The 12,140-nt window shown below is 46.5% G+C and overlaps 1 protein-coding gene across 1 annotated transcript in view; it reads left to right on the plus strand.

Annotated features, from left to right (window-relative positions):
- PROX2 (prospero homeobox 2) overlaps positions 1 to 11,328 on the plus strand; it is a 34,554-nt gene extending 23,226 nt beyond the window's left edge. Inside the window, exons 3-6 of the mRNA XM_010855739.1 lie at positions 9 to 726; positions 4,811 to 4,918; positions 6,017 to 6,211; positions 7,684 to 11,328. Coding sequence (XP_010854041.1) covers positions 9 to 726; positions 4,811 to 4,918; positions 6,017 to 6,211; positions 7,684 to 7,869 — 1,207 coding nt within the window. The 3' untranslated portion in view covers positions 7,870 to 11,328. The remainder of the gene's footprint in view (positions 1 to 8; positions 727 to 4,810; positions 4,919 to 6,016; positions 6,212 to 7,683) is intronic.
- Positions 11,329 to 12,140: the final 812 nt, after the last annotated feature.

The raw sequence follows: 12,140 nt of genomic DNA on the forward strand, positions 1-12,140 counted from the left end.
CTCTCCAGGGTGGAGAAACACAGAGTGTCTGAGGTCCAGTACCTGTCTGAGGGGCCCAGGTTTCTTCCCGCTGGAGCACGGGCCTTGCTGGAGAGTCTGAAGAAAGAACTGACGGGGGCCATATCCCAGGCTGTGGACTCGGTGTTACAAAAGGTACTGGTGGATCCATCGGGGCACCTGACTCAGCTGGGTGGGAGATTCCAGGGGCCAGTGCCAGACGGGAGAAGTGAGCCCTTGCCTCCCGAGGGCAGTGCCCGTAAAGATCCACTACCTCTGGCAGCCTTGCCCAGGCGGGCCCAGCCACCAGGGGAGGCTCCGCTGGGAAGCTTATCGCTGGCCAAGCCTCTAGATTCTCCCAGGTACCCCGTCTCTCCGAGAATGATCCCCAAACCCTATCAGCCTCCCCCAGCAGACTGTCCCTTGGCGGTTGCACCTGCCCACATCCAGGAGGAGTGGATTCTCGGCCAGCTACTGGGCCACGGGCCCGGTGGCCGCTGGAGGGGCGATCTTCCTCAGGACTCATCTGCCCCGAGCCAGCCCTCCTCCAAGGTGGCCCTGCGACCTTGGGGAGCTGCCAAACTGCGACCTCTGGCCTTGGGCCAGCAGCAGTGCCCCTGGCCCTTCACGTCCACCTGTTTGGAAAGACTGCCCCTCGTTTCCCCGGTGAAAATGGAGCCGGGGGGCCGGCAGGCCGGCATGGACGCGCTTCCTTTCTCTGCGGCCCACATATCCTTTTTGGGCAATCGGGGTTCTCGTTTGTCCCAGCCCAGAGAGACAGAAACTCTGGACGCTGAGGGGAGGTTAGGGGACAAATAACTGCTTGGCACAGGGAACCGCTCTGCCCTTCCAGAGGAGAGCGGGTCTTCTTAATGTTCGTTCTGGGGCTTCCTTCCCCTGTGGCTCATAGCTAGTAGGTTCCTGAGAAAGTGGTGACCACGTTCTGAGATCTAAGGGTCTGGGAGAGTTCCTTTACCTTCTTCTGTAACATAGATTCTATCACTACTGACTTAGTCCTTTGGGTCTGGAAGGGTTTTGTTTATTTTTAAACCCAAATGGGCTCCCAAAATATGACAAAAACAGCTTGTGGAAGGAAGAACCCCATCACTGAGACGTCAGCTGCTCAGACACCTCGGCAGAACAGGTCAAAGGAATGCCGTTACCTGAGGCGTGGCTCCCGGAACCTCTTGTCTCTTCAGGCAAAAAGAGACATCTGCTTCATTGAGACATCTCATTAAATTGCATCTCCTTGTGTCTGTGGAGTCACGCTAGCAGGGGTGAATAGTCATGCCCCTCTACCTGCACACTGGATAACTCATGGGCAATACATGAGGGGCCAGAAACTTGTGGGGCCCATGGGAAAAGGGGAGATTTTCTTCAGGGACAAGACCTGAGGCCAGGTGAAAGGGGTAAGAAGACTTCAGTTTAAGGACTAGCTTCTAGGCTGCAGCTGAGGAGAGAGCTGGGTGCTGTGTGTGTGTGGAGCAGGGTGGGGACCCCCGCCGAGCAGGCTGTGGGGCCCAGGCTGGTCTGCAGGGGGTCTGAATCTTACTGCATCACCTCTGCAAGCCGTAGGGAGATCCCACTCAGAAACAGGCATTTCTCCAGAGTAACCCTCCCTCAGGAATGTAAAAGTTGTTGAAGCAAGAGAAGAAGTTGCTTGGGTAAACACTGGGTTAATTCCATTTCTGTGGGACTTCTCAGAGCCTTTTTAACATGAAGTCCGATGAAAAATGCTAAGAGGAGAATGTATGCGGTCCCACATGCATAAAACCAAAGAACCCTCTTTCAACCAGCATCTTATGAGATTAAAGCTCCTGAGAACATATTTTGGATGTGGCTTTTTTAGTGAGCCAAGCTCACGCTGCTGCTTCTCAGGAACAGCCTTAAATTGCATCTCCTGGGTTCTGTGGAGTCACACAAGCAGGGCTGAATAGTCATGCCCCTTCTACCTGGCAGGCTGTGGTGAAGGCGGCAGGACGGGGTGGAACCAGCTCACGGCCACATGAGGCTGGCTCTTGTGTCCTGAATGCTATGAGCGCCACCTGCTGGTCACAAGTGTTGGCAACACTGCCCAAGCTTGGACACCCCTGGGTTCTTTTCCTAGCAGGCAGGGAGCAACAGCCACAAACAAACCCAATGCGGAGAGCATCTCGACGGCCACCAGTACACCTTTCAGGCAGTAGACACGGAGATATCACCATAGACAGATTTTCTTGTCAGATGAAAGCCCTCTGTGAGAGAAGCTATCTGTCTGGGTCTTTGATAAGAGGCCACTGGTTAAGTCTCCCTGTCAGATTGTGGAAGAACCTCAAGAACTCAGTCCCCAAAGATTCTCCACTGATCTTCCCCTGGGAAGGGTATTCTGCTGTTTCAGAAAAGCACCTTCTGTATGCCTGGCCCTGCCTTGTGAAATGAGGCTTGGGCTCCGAGAACTTCAGGAGTTTTCAGGGGCCACCCACAGGGCCTGGCTGCCCTGGTCATGCAGTTGGCTACCTTTGGAACGATTTGGGGCCCCCAGGCAGCATCCTGGCCCCAATTATTCCCTCATTCTAGAATTATAAATTTGTTCTTCTGGGCCTTGAAAGCCCAGAAGAGCAAGATGCTTAAGTATAAATGAACTTTCCATTCACATGACACCCTGTGAACAGGTGGAGAGGTTACGATGACGAGACAATGATGGGTGACCGCACACCTCCTGGGCGGCGGGCATTGGGACTGACAGTGCCCCTGTGCACTGCCACCTAGACACAGTTCTGAAACTCAAAACGCTCTGAAAAGCTCTATGATTTCTTTCTCCTAAGGTCGATGGGAAATTCTCTTGGTTGCAAAACCTGACCTGTGCCGTGTGCTAAGTTGCTTCAGTCGTGTCCGACTCCTTGCAACCCCATGGACTATAGCCCGCCAGGTTCCTGTGTCCATGGGGACTCTCCAGGCAAGAATACTGGAGTGAGTTGCAATGCCCTCCTCCAGGGGATCTTCCTGACCCAGGGATGGAACCCACACCTCCTGTGTCTCCTGCATTGGCAGGCAGGTTCTTTACCACCAGCAGCATCTGGGAAGCCCTCCCTGTGCTGATAGGAGGCCTCTTATAGACTATCTCACTTAGCACAATTAGTCATTGATTTTGCCGCTGCAACTTTATCTGATTGGACAGCTGCCACAGACCCTGCTGTGGGCAGTAACTAACACATCATACACGCACCATATTGCCTTGATAAAATAAATTCTGAAACCTGGTGTCCATTTGGCCCACTGTTTCAGATAAGGGGTTGTGAGCCCGAGTTACCTCACCACCCTCAAGTATCCACTCTAGATCAGTATCTGAGAGGGACAGAGAAGCAGACTAACTTGCTCAAAGACAAACACATGCAGAGCCAGGATTCAAAGCCAGCATCTGACTTCCAAGCACAAGTTTCAACCACTACACTCCACAATTTAGAAATGGGGCCCAGAGAAGGTAAGCGGCTTGCCCAGGGTCACACAGCGACTAGGTGGCAAAATCTATTATCTGAAGCTGGGTCTTTGAACTCCCAATCCAGGATTCTTTCCACAGCACTTATGAAGGATAAGAAGTAGGGCTAATGAGGCAAGGGGCAGGGGCCTCCTGGACAGTGGCCTGGGTGCCTGGGCCAGCTATAGTTGTAATCAGTTGTCTGGTTTCCTTCGGGTAAACTGACCTGTCCTACTAAGAAGTCTTCATTGTCCTAAAGCTACAGCTCTCAGCCTCAGCTCCAAGGTTACCCTGCACGTTTCCCACTCAGCCCTAGGATTGTTCCTGGGAATGCTAAGTGTTCTAGCGTAAGACTCTTTATTTCCCTACCACCCTGGTGCTAAGTTTTCAGGCCACAACCCCCTGCTCTTATTAAAGGGGAAGGGATCTGTTCCCAGAGTGAGAGGCATGGGTTGGAATGGAATCGCCATAGTTAATCGTGGATTAAAGTCGACAATTCATTCATTCATTCACCAAACATTTATTGAGCACCTACTCTGCTCCTAGCACCAGGCTAGGCACGTGGAATACAAAGATGAAAGGGTAAGGCCCTTGCTCTCAAGGAGCTCACAGTCTAAATGGGGAGACAAACGTGCACTAAAGATCCCAATCACGTCATTCTTACAAAAACAGCTTATACAAAGAACGCTGGTAGCCAGGGTAAGGAGGGCCTACCTCGGCAAGGAAGCGTTTCACAGCAGAGGGGGCATCTGAGTTGAGATGGGGAGGGTGAGGGGTAACTTCTGCCAGGCAAACAGAGAGAACTGCAGCCTGGCAATTCAAGCTTCTTGAGCCAAAGCCAGATCACTGAGTACCATGATCTGGTACTCAGTCAGGTTAGGTGCTTGCTGGCATCAACACCACAAACGCAACAATGAGGGCCAGAAAGGGGACCATCTAGTTGACTCCTCTCATTTTACAGACGAGGAAACTGAGACAGAGAGAAGCAAGTCTCTACTTGGGGATTTAACATAGTTTATCTGGGGGACAGCTGCCCTCTCTGCCCACCCTATTGTGAAAGCGCGCACACTCACACTGAGTACAACAAATTGTATTTGCTATCACATATGCAATAGATCTTTAACACATCGAAATGTTTTTTAAACTCTGCAACTTGACTGTACATAGATGGTATTCAGCATCTGGAAAGAAAGAAGTTTATCTGATCATACTTGCTAGAGACAGAAAAATGAAGCAAATACATCATTCAACCGGAAAAAAATTAAATAGAAACCATAAGGAACAGGGCAATTTAGCATTTGGATAATTTGACAAAATCATTTGATAAACTGGTCTTAGTTTTCCTTGACCCTGGGCCAAATCCAGGAGGGCCTCAATCCTGGTCACTTGAAGAAGGCCAAACTAATGTTTTTCTTCACACGCTACCCCAGCTCCAGCCTCCTGAAGGCTTATTTCCCTGATGTTCAGGTAAAGTCCTTCAACTGAGTTTCAGTCTCTGCAAAACTCCCCAGGGGCCCTAGGTATTTCCCACGTCGAGTCAAACCCTAGGTCATCATCTGTGCACTTTAGCTCCTCTTCTTGTTGTGGGATTTTTGTCCTGGGCTGAGAGACTGAATAAACAGGCGTAACTTTGGGGGAAGGAAGGTCGGGTCTCTGAATGTAAGCTTCTGAGCTATAGCTAAGACCCAGAAACACTTGGGGAAGGAGGCAGGCTTACAGAACCAAGAGTAAACAGCACCTTTAGCCTAGTGTTCTGTCTTTGCTGGGGACACTATAAAAAAGAAAGAATATATCAAGAGTTGGACACTGTGGCTGTTAAATTTACCTTTGAACTTTTTTGTTTCAAAACTGAGTGAAGGACCATACAAATCAGTGTGACAATGAGAAAAATCAAGCTCTAATGGTTGGAACCAGGCCTTGGAAGTTTCCATGGTTTCAGAGGGCCTCCTTTACCCTGGGTGTTGGGTTAGGGGCTGTTAATACTTTGTATCCTTTGTATCTCAATCATCCTTTGTTTTTTTGTTGTTGTTGTTTTTTTTTTTTTTTTTTTTTTTTTTTTTTTTTTTTTTTTTTTTTTTGAGCTATTTTCCTCATACCCAGTCCCTTGCTTCTTCCCTGATCCAAGTTCTCATTTTTTATTCATTCTGCAACTCTGAGTTGCCAATACATAGTTCTCTGATCTATACCATTACCCCTTCCCTTGGCTCTACCTGGCAGAGGGCACTGGGGCTGTGATGTAATCTACCTGGGTGCTGCAGACACTGGAACCACACTGATCTTGACCTTGGGCCCTCCCAAAGTCACACTTAAGGAGTGAAAAACCTTTATAAGTCTAGGCTATAAAATACATTTGTTTTCTACTGGGCATTACAGCTAATTCAGATTTTTCCATGTATAACTGTATAGGCTTAGAAAATAGCTGTGACTTCTTTTTTAAAGAAAGCCCTGTTTAGTGTGAATTGAAGCCACTCTTGCTAACCCCTGTGTTGAATTGGAAGCTGGCAGTTCTGACTCTGAGCACCTCGAGGCAAACGTCTGACTTCATGGATCCTGTTGTTTGCACAGTTCAACCGCTGCATCACCTCCCAGATGATCAAGTGGTTCAGCAACTTCCGTGAGTTTTATTACATACAGATGGAGAAATTTGCCCGGCAAGCGATTTCAGATGGTGTCACAAATCCCAAAATGCTGGTGATTCTCCGTGACTCAGAACTTTTTCGAGCTCTCAATATGCACTATAACAAGGGAAACGACTTTGAGGTAAGACCATGCACTCGGGTCCCAGGAGGTCTGATGAGCGCCTTCCCTTTGTGATTGCAGTTTTAGGAAAGATCCCCTTCCATGTCTGTCCTTACATCACTGAGAGCAGGGCAGCCTGGGACCCATCTCTGTACCATCCACAAAGATGACGGCCTCCGCATCTTCTCGTAGGCAACAGGTAGATACCAAACTGAATCTCCAGGCAGTCTTTATTCAGAAACACGGGCAGAGGTCAGGTGTTAGGCCATTTTAGACAATACTCTGTAATGACCGGGTTGTACACCCTGAAAACCTTCTCGCCTTTGCACCAGGAGGCCCAGGATAAACGCCGGGCTCTAGCTGCAGCACTAGTTCTTGGCCAAGGTTTTCTTTACACCAGTTGCTGTTCATCATTTGGTTCTTACCTTTATTCTCCCTTGAACAGTTTTATCTGTGCGCCTTCCATGGCAAGTCATCTTAAACCCTTTCTGGAAGTAATACATGATACTTAAGCTGCTCAGTCCTTGGGGATCCCTGTGAACGCACACTGGTGGCGCCTTAGAGGTCAAGCATCGGTGAGGGGTGGGCACGTGGCCCAAGTGTCAGCGGTGAGAGCTTGCGATCTTCCTTGTGTGTGGCCAACAGTTCTGTTCGGCTGGCATCCTGTTCTGCAGGTGTCCTGTGTGTCTGGTCACGAGCTCTTCTCACATTTCTCACTTGACTGTGCGGTCACGAAGAGCAGTGTATGGACACCTCCAAGGAAGCAAAGAACTGCTGGCATCCACTGTTCAGATGCCCCATCGGAATATGTTTAGAAACCTAAGCCTACATGTGGGGGGTCCAGGCATGTGGGTGGGGGGCAGCACTGCGTCTTTCCATGTGGAGGTGGTCATCTGGCAGGCAGTGGGGGCAAGCCCCCAGCCAGGCTGGATCTGGAGGCCCTGCGGGATGTCTCATCATTAATGTTGCCAGTCTGGGTGAGGTCCTGGAACATAGTCTTGAGCCCTCTCCACCCCCAAGCCAAATGGTTGGCTTTCGAAGCAGGAGTGATTCCAAGTCCTTTGAATCTAGTCCCCAAAAAAGGTGGAATGAGGTACGACAGTCATAAGCTTGGGGGTGGTTCTTTCCACGTGAGGCACTAAGGAAAAGAATACCAAAAACCTCTTTCAAACCACAGATTACATTTCAACCAGTCAGAATTTCCCACTTGCTGAAAATGTCACCCATTAACGGAATCAACTACTCCTACAGAGGAAGTGTCCCTAATCCGTTTTTTCCCAGGGCTGTCTCATCAGGATCATCATTTTAAGGTCCGTATTTGATGAGGGAGCAAGGGATTCCTGGGGCTTCAAAAGTCAGGGGCCAGTAGAGTGGGGGTGCTCCGATCAGCCTGCAACCCAAGGAAATGGCAGCATCAGACAATGAGGTCTGGATGGCGCCAGGCTTCACGGCCTCACGTTTTTTCTTTCTCGTGGGTCTCTTTGGGAATGCAGGTCCCAGACTGCTTCTTGGAAATCGCCAGCTTGACTTTACAGGAGTTCTTCAAGGCTGTCTCCTCAGGCAAAGACGCAGATCCTTCCTGGAAGAAACCCATTTATAAAATTATTTCAAAACTGGACAGTGACATCCCAGAGATATTCAAATCTTCCAGCTATCCCCAGGAACTGTTTCGGAATTAAGATCCCACAAAGTGAGGAGTGACTGGTCTGGCTTTCCTGGGTTTGGTTCTCAAATGGCAGTCAGTACAGCTGTAGTCATATAATGAGGGCATAAGGAGAAATCCCTCAAATAGGTACAATGACCACTTTTTGATCATTTATTTCCTTTTCCAGAATTACCAGAGGTTTAACATTAACTATAAAATACTGTAAAAGGAACACAACGGTTTGGAACCAGAAGAATCTCCACTCCACTGTTTTCAGGTATCATAACCCTGGGAACCTGCAGGTATCCCTGCATCTGTAAAACGAGGTTGTAAGGATAAAGAGATACGTCTGAGAGTACTCTGTGAAATGTTTATTACTCACTACACAAATATTTTTTCCCCCCCCTTCAGCTTTCAGATAAAGTGATCTTATTTGGAGTCTTTTTTCCAAATTGCTGTTTTTAGTTATCTATTTATCAAATTTTACTGATTTGCAAGACACTTTCAAATACATTACCTTTAAGCTATTTATCCTGAAAAGTAGATATTATCTTCATTTTAAAAATAACCAAACAGAATCTTAGAACTGTGAGGTAAGTCGCCAAAGGCTATGAAGCCAGGGCATTTGGGTTGGGAGGGGTGGTCAGGAGCATGGAGGCACCCACGACCTGCTGATGCCAGGCTGCACGGGGACCACCTTGTGTTGCCACCCATGCTCTCAAACAGGCCACTGTCCCCGGTGAGCATCAGCACTGATGGGCACTGTCTTCTGACAACCCTTGCCTGGCACTTAGGAGTGCTTTGTTACCCGGATGTCCACCGATCCTTTCAGCAAAGCCAACACAAACTTTCTGCAGGATTTGAGTGTTGTTATACATTCACAGTTAATCTGCTGAAGTTTATCAGCAGTTAAATAACCCAAACTGTCTCTAGTCGACCAATGTAATGAATGTCCCAAGCTCCTATGTGATGAAGAAACTGAACTTCAGGCCATGAAAGCTAGAAAGGGCCTGAGGGGCTCATCTGGCCCAGCTTGCTTAAATGAGGAAGGAGGAAACTGCAACTCAGACGGGAGGTTTGTACACAGCCTCTCAGATGATGAATGGCATAACTGAGACAAATACGGCATCACACAGAAATGGAAACTCCCCTGCTCCATAAGGACCTTACCGCCCATGGTCAATCTTTCACAGATAAAGGAATTCAGGAAATCAACTTTTTTTTTCTTTTCCCCCTGCTGGTCCAACACAAACAGTGACTTGCTCTGAGCATATAAGCGAGACCTCTGGAATGCTGGGTAATTGCAGCAGCCCAGCTAGTCAGAAAATCAAGTCTTTGAAAGCATGCCAAAAGTGCACAGGCCAGGGCGGGCATCACTCAGAGCTCATTCTGACTAAGGGGTGTCTGTGATTTCAGTAGCTTACTGCTTTCTCCTCTACAGAAATTACTATACCAACTAGTCTACTTCCTTGACATTTCACGTCAGCTGGATCAGATAGGATGAAGTTCCTAAATTATTGATAGATGTATCAACACAAAAAGGTAGGAAAGGTGACCTTCTTTTGAATTTTCTCTTACTCCAAACAGCCAAGAGGAAACACAAAATTAAAAAAAAAAAAGAGAGAGAGAGAGAGAGAAAGAAAAAGAAAAATATTCAGCCTGAACCAGTCTTTTGGGGTTGTTTCAAGGTTATTTGTAAGTGTCCTTCAGTACATCCAACTGCACTCAGATGATCTTTGCCCTATTTTCTCCCACAATGTTCCCTTTACAAAAATGAAAGACTCTGCCAAATCTAAGTTTTAAAAGCAAGCAAGCACTGAGTATCCTGAGCAAAGGCAATCAGTTATCTGTTTGGAGACAGGAGAAGAACCTGCTGTCCAGAGTGACATTACACAGTTATTTAAGACATTCATGGAAAGCAATTCCAAGTTCACATGATTGTCCAATGTGAAACAGCCACTTTCTGTCCCAAACCTGAAATTCATTAGTGTGTTTTAAACACTGAGCCAAGCCACCTCCAGGGCAGTGAACCTTGAAATGTACAAGTTCAAATTGAAAACACTTGTGTACTGCAATCTTTCCAGGAAGTGTTCTCTAACCACTGAGCTAAACACACAAGAATGTATAAATACATATTCTCTGCCAACAGAAGAATTTTCTGTTTTATTATATTTTTCTGTTTCTACCAAGAATGGAGGGAACACATTCGGACTGTAAGCTGAGCTGGTTATTGTGTTCTTTTAGCAGTCATAATATTGTCAAAGGTCAATTGTCTATTCACCTTTTTCTTCCCATTAAGGTACACATGGGTACTATTCTCTCCCAAAGTAAACATGCCCAGTGTCTAGTCAAATACTGCATAACTGTCCAATCCTTCATTGATGGACAGTAGGGGCTGGACTAAGGTTTAAGATGATGGCACTACTTAGGGATTAATGTCCAATTATCAATTAAAAGCAGGCAGTTAATTGGCATTTCATGCAGAAAGAGGTTCATTAGGACCCTTTATTTCAAACATGGTTGCATTTAGTATACACAGCTCCAAACCAGATTCATACAGTAAAGAGGCCAAAGGCATCTCCTAGGTATATAAGGGGGACCTGAACCATTTTCCTTCCATCAGAGAAAGTGCATACTGGCAGATATAGCACACCACTCTTTAATAAAGTTGCATACCCCAGACCCATGGAGGTACATAGGTCTACTTTTTAAAACGTGTCTTTGTTTTCAATGATGTAGAATCTTAAGAGAAATTAATAATTTAAAATAAGGCTTCCATAATTTTACATGTACCTTTACGAAAATACATCTTTTTTAAGTCAAATCCTTAAAATATTTGCTGAAATTTTGGTGACCAGTTTCCCAGATGAGGTGTATTCTAAATTGTTCATAATCTCTTTTTAAAAGTGAAATATAGTTGATGTTTGTTAGTTTCTGGTGTACAGCAAATTACTCCTGGTCAGATTTAAGTATATACAACACACACTGTAAGGGATGAGCTCTGGTTACCTATTTGAGATTGATTATTGATAACGTGTGCCGTATCTCTGAGGTCGATCATGGTACCTATACTTAAAAAGATGTACTAAGTGCTCAGTTGTAGAATAAGATAATTCATGAAAAAGGCATTTCTAAAGGGCAGACAATTCCTACAGACCAGAAGGAGCTCTTTCAGATTATATAAACTTAAATAGTACAACCAAGTACCCAGGAGTTGATGCTCAATCATGTTGTTTTAGAAAATCAGATGTGAGGCCCCAGAGAAGGAAGGGAATGTCTGAGGAAATGCTGAGGACAGGTATAGATAATGAAAACAGTACAGGAACACCCACCCACCCACCTCCAAACTCCACCAGTTTCACATGTTCATACATTCCCTGAGGAATCTGCCTTCGCTTTCACCAAGTCCCCTGGGGTTGTTTCCCACAATCTTATCCTTCATACTCATAAACTCTTGCTTTGCCTCTTTGGAATTCTCCAGACTCACCCCTTAAATGTCAGATCCTAGTCTTTCCTTCAGTTCAGTCGCTCAGTCATGTCCAACTCTTTGCGACCCCATGAACTGCAGCACGCCAGGCCTACCTATCACCAACTCCTGGAGCTTATTCAAACTCATGTCCATCAAGTTGATGATGCCATCCAACCATCTCATCCTCTCTTGTCCCCTTCTCCTCCTGCCTTCAATCTTTCCCAGCATCAGGGTCTTTTCAAATGAGTCACTTCTTCGCATCAGGTGGCCAAACTATTGGAGTTTCAGCTTCAACATCAGTCCTTCCAATGACTATTCAGGATTGATTTCCTTTAAGATGGACTGGTTGGATCTCCTTGCTGTCCAAGGGACTCTCAAGAGTCTTCTCCAACACCACAGTTCCAAAGCATCAATTCTTCAGGCTCAGCTTTCTTTATAGTCCAACTCTTACATCCTTACATGACTACTGGAAAAACCATAGCTTTAACTAGATGAACCTTTGTTGGCAAAGTAGTGTCTCTGCTTTTTAATATGCTGTCTAGGTTGGTCATAGTTTTTCTTCCAAGGAACAAGCGTCTTTTAATTTCATGGCTGCAGTCACAATCTGCAGTGATTTTGGAGCCCCCCAAAAATAAAGTCTGACACTGTTTCCACTGTTCCCCATCTATTTGCCATAAAGTGATGGGACCAGATGCCATGATCTTAGTTTTCTGAATGTTGAGCTTTAAGCCAACATTTTTACTCTCCTCTTTCACTTTCATCAAGAGGCTCTTTAGTTCTTCTTTGCCTTCTGCCATAAGGGTGGTGTTATCTGCATATCTGAGGTTATTGATATT

This window comes from Bison bison, unplaced genomic scaffold, assembly GCF_000754665.1.
Source record: "Bison bison bison isolate TAMUID 2011002044 unplaced genomic scaffold, Bison_UMD1.0 scf7180017864368, whole genome shotgun sequence".
Lineage (NCBI taxonomy): Eukaryota > Metazoa > Chordata > Mammalia > Artiodactyla > Bovidae > Bison > Bison bison.